The sequence below is a fragment of the Arachis ipaensis genome, chromosome B02 (assembly GCF_000816755.2).
Source record: "Arachis ipaensis cultivar K30076 chromosome B02, Araip1.1, whole genome shotgun sequence".
Lineage (NCBI taxonomy): Eukaryota > Viridiplantae > Streptophyta > Magnoliopsida > Fabales > Fabaceae > Arachis > Arachis ipaensis.
Window position 1 is genome coordinate 59,310,395 of NC_029786.2, and position 10,312 is coordinate 59,320,706.

Here is a 10,312-nt window from a genome sequence, read left to right on the forward strand (position 1 = left end):
CTACGGTTTCTGCCATGTCAATTATTTAGCCATACCCGTCGTGGGCCAACCAATTTGATAGCTTTGTGTGCAATGATTCCCTAACTCACATCTGCTTTTCCAAAATCACACGACTCCCAAAACAAATCCAAAAGAATTGTCGAGTTGTTCCAACTTCCAACCATGACTAACTTGTTAAACAATTGTTTTGAATTTACTTATAATTAGAGTATTTTGACTAACATTCTATATCTTTTTGGGTTTTCTTCAATCATTGCTTATTCTTTAAGTTCTTTCTGCCAACGATAGTTTTTTTTTTCTGAATCTCTTTTGATTAACTCTATCCAAAGACAATATATATGGTGGGAATTCGTGCTTCTACGATGAATAGCTAACCGCAATGTACATCTTCGCATAAGTGGTTGAATATAAGCGACACATAATTGCTCCCAAAGAATACATAACTATAGTTAAATAATTACTCCTTTCGTTTTGTAAGGGGAAAAGGAGAGGAGAAATTCAATTGACTAACATTTTACTTGTCTTAAAGGGTTTGCTCATCAAGTAACGCGAGATAAATCATAAATGTGATGTGATGACTAGTTTCATGAAACTGCACTAGGCATCACAAGATATTATATGCGAACAGTAGCATGCCTCCAAAAAGTAGAAAAGCAAGCAGGCCCTTAACAGTGATACAAATTTACTAATTCTAAATCCCAGTATATACCTATGTAGCCCCATCAACCAGGTATATTTGTAACTAATCTGTCATGGGGAAAAAACTGCGGCCTTCAGACTTGCCACTGGTTTTGCAGACTTCATTAGGACCAGCAAGTGATCAATTACATCTTACAAGACCATGAATCAGAATAGTTACCTATATATGCATACCGCAAAATGAATCATATCTCAGAGCAGTTTAGAAACAAAACACCAACTTGTAAGTTCTAGACCCTTTGTATTCACTTTTTATATATCTAACAGGCCAGATAGTAACAGCATACTGAAAAAAGGAAGCATTTCTATTACTTATCAACTAACGGGAATATATTATCATCCATTGCTGTACCTCAGACCAAAATGGGACAGCCAACATTCTGCAGTAGAATAAGAAATTATCCATCTGAAACCAGCGGTAAATTAGGTGATAGATGACTTGCACACCGGGCATGATGTTTTCCTATGGAGCCAAGGATCAATACACTGCACAGCACAGGTTTAGGACAGATTAGCATTTGAGATTGATAGGGGTCCAGCAGAAAATAAGGGATTTTCACAATCCCTTATTGAAGTACACTGTTGGATCTAACCAACTCTGGAGAAAGTTCCCTTCTCCTGAACTACCAAACTGAACAGAAATTATCTAACTAAAACCAACTAACCCCCAGTATTTATATGCAGCAGTTAAGCCTAGAATTCCTGCTCCTAACCTGCTAAACTAGCTTAAAGGAGCCAACCAGCAACAATTATGAACTAAGTAGTGAAAGCAGTGAAAATTCAGTTTATCTACTCCTTACCTCTCCTCCTATAGATCAATCCAAACCTGTTCTTATCAGAGATCTATCAGAAAAATATATAAAATAGTTCCATTTGATGTGCTTCTTACATCTTTGTGAAATTTGTGCAAACAGGGAAGATGGCGAATAATTTCACCCTTGCCTGGGGTCTCAAGGCATATTGCACAGGCCTCTGCGAAGTTGTCATTCTGGAAAATATAGATAGGATTGTAAATCAGTGTCTACACTAAAAGTTGCAAATTCCCACAGCCCCACTTTACTGCTCACCTGGTTTCTTGCCTCAAGTCCTCAACTGTTAATGGGACAGTAGACAAGGAAGCTGTGGTTGAGCACAGGGTGTGGCTAAAAAAATTATGAAAGTTTAAGCTAAATGCCATTTGACACTAGTAATAATTACCTGGATGGTGGACTCCGGCAAACTATTGATCTGATTGGAGGATGCACCAGTATGTCGGTGGTTTTGCTCATCAAGGGCCAACAACATTTCATAATCATGTCTGCATCAGGTCATGGGGAAGGCAGGAACTTTACTTTCAACATATTTTGATAACAAAAGAAAGCCAAGAAAACTTCCCTAAACAATTGAGGGGCTAGGATTAACAAAAACTTGACAAAATAACATAGGTATCAAGGAGAAAAACTGCCAACTTGGTTAAACTATGGGAACCTCGCATAACCTAAGGGCTTCTGTTCTGATGCAATGCAGTCCCACTTTTATATTACATTATATTAAAATAGAGAAATGAGTTTGTTCCTCCCATCAGTATATCGGTGTCATGCTTTCTTTTGATGTATCCTTTTTGGTGATGTATGCTGTGATTGCTGTTCTCAAACTTTTAGGAGCCAGGGAATGATTATGTTATTAAAATAAACATTCTATTTCTACCTTTCAGTTTCAGGAGTGTTCTTACACCATAAAGAACCTAGATAAAATATTAAAAGAGAAACATTTGGCCAGATCAACTCATGTTTTCGTGTGTCGCATTTCTATTGCTCTCATAACTAATCAGTAATGAGTAATGACTATCATCCATTCTTTAATTTTATATCACAAAAAAACGAGTTCTCACCCTAAGAAAATATTAGTGTAAGTTGAGAAGCGTGATGATTTCCATCAATATTCATCAGGCACAAAACTTTAAATGATGGATATTTTTCCACGCAAGAACTAAACATAATTCATTTGCATTAATTATTCACAAGTAACTTACTCATTAAAATCATGTTGAGCAAGAAAGATGTCATTACCCATCCCTAAATCTGCAAAATCCCCTACTGCATCCTCTAATGCTTCCAATATATCAAGCCTCTGCACAAGAGAAATGGTCAAAATATTTCATAATTTGAAAAATAGTTATACCAAACCAGTTACCCCTAACAGGTTGCTGAAATGAATGACTATTGATTCTGATATGCACAAAGCAGTACGTTAAAGAGATACACATCTTTATTACGCTGACATCAAGTAAAAGTTACAGCTATTTTCATATTAAAATTGGTGAAAAGAAAATAGTTGTCAAGAAAAAATTTACAGGGGACATGCATCAAAAGCAAAATGACCACAACAGAAAGGGGACATCAGTATGTTTAACAGTAAGACAAAATAACACATTTGTTCATCATCTTAATTGATATCTATTCAAGTATACCCATATATAATACCATGTTTAAGTCCATATCCACAGGAAACCGGGGGCGTCGTCCTCTGGATGATATGGCTGGTCTTCGGGAGCGATTTGCTATGTGACTCCTCAACTGTGACCTCAACTGTGACATTCTATTAGAGGAAGGAACTTGAGGTGGAACTCTCCTCCTATTAGAAGGATTTTGATGTGTCCGTGAACGAGGCTGACTATTTGCCCTCGGAAACATCTGTATAATTAAAAGCAGATTACTCATTTTAACAGATTATCCACTGCTGCATGAATACCAAATTAATACCTTCAAGTACAAGTGGAGAAGTAACAGGTATTCAATAGAATATTGGATAAGCAACCAAACAAGAACATACACCATAGCCTTACTACTTAAAAAGTAAGAGTGCTTGGACCTTTTAATTCTTTTACAACATATTGTAATTAATAACTAACTAGTGTATTAATAGGCACTAAACCCTAAATTATAAATCTTAAACCTTAAACTTTAGATGTAAATATTAATTTATTTTTATATAAATTAAATATGTACAATAATAACAAATATGAAATTAGTCAAGATGGGAAAAATCTAACGAGGAGGTTTTGGGTTCGAGTCTTTGGACTAACATCAAAAGTGCTGTCATTATGGATCAAGAAAAATGTGAAGTTAAGACAGATAACTGGACACACCCTACAAAAGAGATTAAATTAATCTAGAGGCCCCCTATAAGTTTTATTCAATTCTTAATTAAGTCCCTATACTTCAAAAGCTTGTAATGAAGTCCTCATAGTGTAGAACTTCAATTAGATTACAGTTCATTTTTAACCAAATCCATATATGGTATAGGTAATAAGTGTTTTTTTTTTATCAAGGCCCTCTGGTTTAAAAATTGCTGATCAAGTCCCCATACTGGATGACATTCAGTTTTTTTCACCCGGAAAATACTTTACAATAATAGGACTCGCACAAAATTTATAAATTAGAGGACAATATTGAAAATTCTTTGTATAGTAAAGGGCTTAATTAGAAATGCTAAAACTATAGGGATCTAGATATAAATTTTTGTTCGATAGACAGATTTGTACACACGCACACATAAACTATAGGGATCTTGATATAAATTTTTGTCGTCTAGGGGGACACAGAGAGAGAGTGTGTTACAGGATTTGATGCTTGGTGATTATCAAAAGAAGTACGAGTAAGATTCTCCTCTTGCTGCAGTGCCAAGGCTAAATGTTCATCAATCTGCTTTATAACACAAGATGAGTTCATGTCAACAAGAAGTCAGAAGAACATACTTCAAAGAAGCTTATCTTAAAAATTTGAGCAAAGAAAAATAGCTGACCCCTCTCCCTTCAAAAATATCATCATGATACAGTTGTTCTTGGAGTTCACGTGCCAATCTCTCATCTGCTTCTACTTGCCTTGCTCGAGCTTTGTCATTGTCATTGTCATCTAAGCCTTCAGTAAATCTGTTGGGATAACTGGGTTCTGGTGATAAGTCGACTACTTCAGAATTCAAGACAGGGTTATGGGATGAGCTTGATGATTCCCCAGGATTTCCTGATGTTGATCCACGTTTCTTTTGCCTTTTACTCAGTGTGCCTGTGGCAGGATGAGTTACAGTCAACTGATCTATCTCTCGAATTGTCAGTGAAGTTGCTTGAGCTGCATTATCTGATGAAGAACCTTGTGCATCCTTGCCACTTTGACTGCTATGAGTGTCTCTTCTATCCATTCTGTTCATATTTTGTCTAGCAATAAATCTTCCAACATCATGGCTTCTGCGTAAATTATGCCCATTCACATCATAAGGATGCTGATCAATGCTGTTATGAGTATGTGTAGTTCTCCAACCATCTTGTCCCCCAGAGTATTTAAGTGAATTCCTTACAGCATTACTGGCTGAATGGCCCTCCTCAAAATCAGTCGCAGGGCTGCTGGAGGAAAAATAATAAATAATAAATAAATTCAAAGCATTGTTAGGCTTGTAACAATATGGCATTGCTTGATCTACGCAGTTGGACATGGCTTTATTATTGTATTACACAAAATCAGCTTTCAAAAAGGTGGTCTGTTATGCATTATATGATTACATGGCGACACTCAATTCAAGCATGTGGAATCATCAAAAGGGACAATAAGCATGTAGGTAAAACAGGAAATCTAGAGATGGATCTTGAAATCATCTCCAAATTATAATAGTATTGAGAAAATGGATCGCTTTATAAAACAAAACGGATTTAAATAAAATGAGAAAAAAAAAAACAAAATAATCTTAAAACTAAAACAATACCTAGTAAAATCCATTATTCATCATGCATAAAAATGTTAGAGCTCAATATCAAGTTAGGATTTGTAATACAAACTACAAAACAAATATTAAAATTAAAAAAATTCATAAAACTAAAAGACAACTAAAGTGACATAGCAATAACACTTGGGCCAACTGTTACCAGAAAGTTAAGAAGAAAACAAATTATCAATCCACTCCATGAAGACGCATGCCACCTAAAACACTGATCCTATTGTCACACTAAAAATAATATGTATGGAGAATGCTAACCTTCACTCTAGGTTAGCAACATTCACTCTCTTAATTGGACCAACATGTCCTTTTGTCTATTCTTGTTTGTATTAAATGACAATGTCTAATTTCATAATTCGACACATTATTAATTAAAAAATACAAATTTCTCTCTTAAGAACAGCAACTCACTTCAAACAGAATTCTGTACGATGCCTGCTTTATATGGTGTACAATTTTTTAAAGCAAAGTATTAAAACTATCGGGCCAAAGTACATATTAAATATTCAAATATTATATGAAGCAAAAATTACCATCACCCTTCCTCTCTTACAAAAAAAACCTCTTCTGGTAATAGAGTGAATTAGTGCAAATGTGTTGACAGAGGATCACACCTTTGTAACTGAATATACAACTGTCAGTAACAAAATATAACTACCCCATGATGTTATTACTACCTACTGAAGCTTGCACTGCAGGTTTCTCAACCCTCTATTTCCATTTATTTTGATCAAAAATATATTTTGAACTCTTGTTAATCAAAATTACTGTAGTATTAGTGGTAGAGTATTCTTTTGCTTTTATTGTCATATTCTTTTGCTTTTATAGTCACTCTAAATTCTGATCAGTTGAGCATGAGACGAGATGAGGTGAGGTGAGATGAGGCCATTTTGTGATGCACTAGGATGGCAGAGAGACACCTTACTGTCAATGAGTGTCCTCTATGCACTATTTTCTTCTTTTCTGCAATTCCTTCTTATTTTCCATGTGTATAAATATCAGCTCCATACACAGTTCAGTTTAGCATTCTACCCCATTCCCATAACGTGCTTACAATGTGAAAATTCCACAGAACTAGTTTATTGTCCTTTTCTATGTTGTTGTATTCTCTCTGTCATGCCGCTTTAATTTTACAACTTAGTAGTAGTGTGGTAATTTATTAATTTAAAAAATATTATTCATGTAATTTAATATTTTCATGCAGGAAAATGTTGGATAGCAATCAGCACACAATCTAAGGAATCTCTTGAAGCCTGATATGCTATAGTTGTTTATAAAAACCTCCAGGTCATCCACCAAAAAGCACACTATGTGAGAAATATTTTCAAATTACCTGCTAGCCATGCCAACAGTTCCAGGGTTATGACCATATGATGAAGGATGAATAAGTGCTTGCTTTCCCTTCACTCTATTACAGCCTCTCTCTTCAGCAACTATATCTTCAACATTAATCGTAGAAATTGGATTGGTAGAAACTAAATCCACAGCATGACTTTCTTCAACTTCCTTGGTTTGGTGATCATCCTTTATAGTTGTTTGATTTGCTCTATTTGCAATATTATATGGTGAAATACACCCATGTCGTACCAATCTCTTCTGCCCTCTAACTCTTGGTGTGGTGGAAATTTGAGGGGCCAAAGACAGTTGCTTTTCAGTGTTTAGTGGAGGATGAGAATCATTAGGCAGTGCAATTCCCTTGCCACGCTCCTGAGATATATTAGGACCTGGTAGCATTTTATGTCTGAAGGCAGTAGAAGAATCAGCAACAACTCGTGATGAAGTGTTTCCAGCGCTTGTTTCTTTCTTATCTTCAACAGCCTTATCTCTTGATCCATGATGTGAGAAAGCTGGTTTCAGCTGTTGGGAGTTCTCATTCTCTTCAGTAAAATCTAAAACAGACCTAGGTCCATGGTGACATGACTTAGCAGGAAATCTAGAGCTTACAGTTTTCCCTCTCTCCATCTTTTCAGCACCAATAGAGTGTGCTGTCCCAAGTCCTAAAGTTTTCTCAGTTTGAGTTTTTCTGAAGAAGGGGCCATTATAAGAAGGATAAGGTGCCTTTGATGGGGAAAGTATTATATAGTTGCTGAGTTTCTTCATTTCATCAGCAGCAGGGAAGCCCTTCTCCCTCTTCTCAGGATTCCGAACATGTTTCTGATCACCAGGCCTGGTAGTTAATCTATCTGGAGTATCAGGAATATCCACAAGATCAATTTCCAAAGGCTCCATAACCTGCTTTCGTAATCATATACAAAGATCAAGAAATACTTAATAAAACAAGTAAAACAATAACCATAAATGATAGTAAGTTATGTGCATGGAACATTCTATTCAATCTAAGACCTCTACTAAAACAATATGAAAAACCACTTTACCGACTAATTTTAAACAAAAATAATTATTAAAAAGATTATGAAAATAATGCATGAAGATAATGGATATAAAACACAAAAACCTATTTTTTATTTTTGGTATAACCAATGAAATGATGAAGACAGAGTAGAAGAATACCAAGAATGAGGAGCATAAGAGATTCTCCTCGATGAAAAGAAACCAACATCAGAACAAAAACAAGAGCATAGAAAAAATAACCGATCCCTCATCGTATCACTATATCAAAAAGAATATTCCCTTAAACAAGAGACTGTTCATATTCCAAAGCAGTAAATTATCCAAAGAGATAACAGATGTCCTAAAATTTTAAAAATGTTACTCTAACCAAATACACGAAAGTGTTTGCCTTCTATGCTTTTGGGAAAACCAGTAGAGCAACTCACAAAAATTGATCCAATGATCTAGAGCACACCGCACACCCAACATTCACCAACAGTACAAACCTCTAGCAGTTGAACAGTGTAAGAATAGAGGAAGAATGTTCCTAGTTCCATATATCAGAGATAACTTCATCACATTCTCGTGTATTCAAAAAAATGATTGGTTGAAGGGTAAAAATAAGGTAGAAATTTCCATAAATGAGTTTGATATGTAAAAGTACACGGAGAAGATCATGAAAAACACCGCATTTTACCAACTAAACACACCATTCTTAGTAGAAAAGGAAAGGCATCTAGTGCATAATACTACATTAAATTTTTACCACCACTCCACACCAGCAGGACAAATCTAAAGCACAGAAATTTAACAACTTTATTCACATACAAAGAAATACATTTATGTATCACAAAATTAAAAGAATTGCACACTATAAATTTTAGCATCCGATAAAGCATCTAAAAAACACCTTCCAATTTGTTTTCGAAGAATCAGAAATTTAATCTTTTTCCCAAGTACCGTTTTCCTTTACAACTATTAATATTGGACTTTCACACACACACACACAAGCCATGAAAAGATAAATCAAAAAGCACCTGATAATAAAGAAAAACTGCCAATGTTATGTGCCCCATCAACAATGTTAGGCTACATAACATTAACACTGGATTCTTTTTTCTTTTTCTTTTCTTTTACGGGTACATATAACCACAATGTGAAGAAGGTTAGTATAGCAGCATAGAAAGCTCAAGAGCATTCGTTTGGCTATAAAAAGGAAACCAAGAGCACAAACGCAGCCAACATGTTAAGAACTTCAACCAAGCACACGTCACAGATTGAAAGAAAAACGAACAAAAAACTTATGGAGTGAATATTTCACTCCATCTGGTAGATACTAATCTCAATGCAAAGCACATCTACAACTAAAACATATCAAATTTGGAGTGGCATTATAAAAAATGGATACAAGCAAAACACTCAAAAATGGCACTCTCAAGAACTTATTCAATCCCTAAAGCCACAAAGCAAAGCATTCAAATTGTTGTAATAAGCCTTAATGGTAAAAGCAAATCAAAGTGGAGGTGAGTACAATAAAACAATATACACGTACATCTACTTGCATTAAGCAAAGTGAAGGTCGAATCCACTTGAGGAACCAAAACTCAATATAAAAAAATCCTATTACGTCAAAACGACAAATTTAGGATTTCGAATTTCCAGGAAAAATAACCAATCAAATTTGACTTCCCTGAACAAGAACTATACCTCAAAGGGTGGGAACAGTTTTGGGATACATTTCCCCCAAGAATGAGTCAAGAACAGTTAAAATTTCCAGAACATATTAAGCGAAATGATTGTACGACATACCTATATCGTAAAATCAGGCTAAAAAAATTAATACTTGAAAAATGGAAAAGTACTTTTAAAGAATGCAAAAATAGATAAATAATCATCAAGTTAGGGTCATCATGAACCCAAATTAAGAATTTGAGCACATTCTGAAGAAGGGGAAAACATCAAAGAATTACAAAGGAAAGAAAAAATCGAATCATATAGGAAAACATGCAGAATTTTTTAAAAAAGAAAAAAGAATAAAAGACGTAAAATCAACAAATAAATTTCTATCTACCTGAATCGCAGTGAGCAAACGAAAATTGAAATTGGCAAATGAGACAGCCAGACACAGGAGAGAGAGATAGGGATAGGGCAAGAGCAACAGAGAGGGAGAGATGGTAGATGAGAACTTTTACCCTTTTAGTAATTTACCACTGCGCTCAATCCGGTTCGGTATTTGAGTGATGCTTTACAAATAGGCACAAACTACGGACAAATTTATTTTTTCGTTGTCTATAATATTAATATTCTCTAGGTCAGTAAGACAAGGACTAATTTACCACAAATCAAAATTTTATTTAGTTTTGACGCACCTTTTAAGTTCTAGTTACCTTGTACATTCACCGCGTATTCAAGGTTTTTGTTTATTGAGGACATTGAGATAAATATATCTAAAGATATTAAATTAGTGTATTTTATATTTATTTTAACAAAAAAAATACAGAGATATGAAAAATGTGTTCAAAAACACTCAATTAAT

General features: G+C 34.8%; 1 protein-coding gene across 6 annotated transcripts; it reads right to left on the bottom strand.

Moving 5' to 3' along the window:
- Positions 423-10,006, bottom strand: LOC107625327. 6 transcript variants are annotated; one of them, XR_001617185.2, is made up of 10 exons: positions 9,848-10,006; positions 6,779-7,677; positions 4,483-5,077; positions 4,299-4,385; positions 3,162-3,371; positions 2,711-2,808; positions 1,897-1,996; positions 1,589-1,687; positions 1,052-1,185; positions 423-859 (listed from the first exon to the last, which is right to left on the bottom strand). XR_001617185.2 is itself a non-coding variant. In XM_016327947.2 (9 exons), the coding sequence occupies exons 2-9, from the start codon at positions 7,672-7,674 to the stop codon at positions 1,123-1,125; spliced, it is 2,145 nt and encodes a 714-aa protein (XP_016183433.1). In that variant the 5' UTR covers positions 7,675-7,677; positions 9,848-10,006; the 3' UTR covers positions 447-1,122. The 6 variants fall into 6 exon arrangements, 5 of the variants coding, with proteins under 5 accessions (XP_016183433.1, XP_016183432.1, XP_016183430.1 ...); XM_016327947.2 differs by having other exon boundaries at positions 447-1,185; positions 4,483-5,074; XM_016327946.2 differs by having other exon boundaries at positions 447-1,185; positions 4,299-4,382.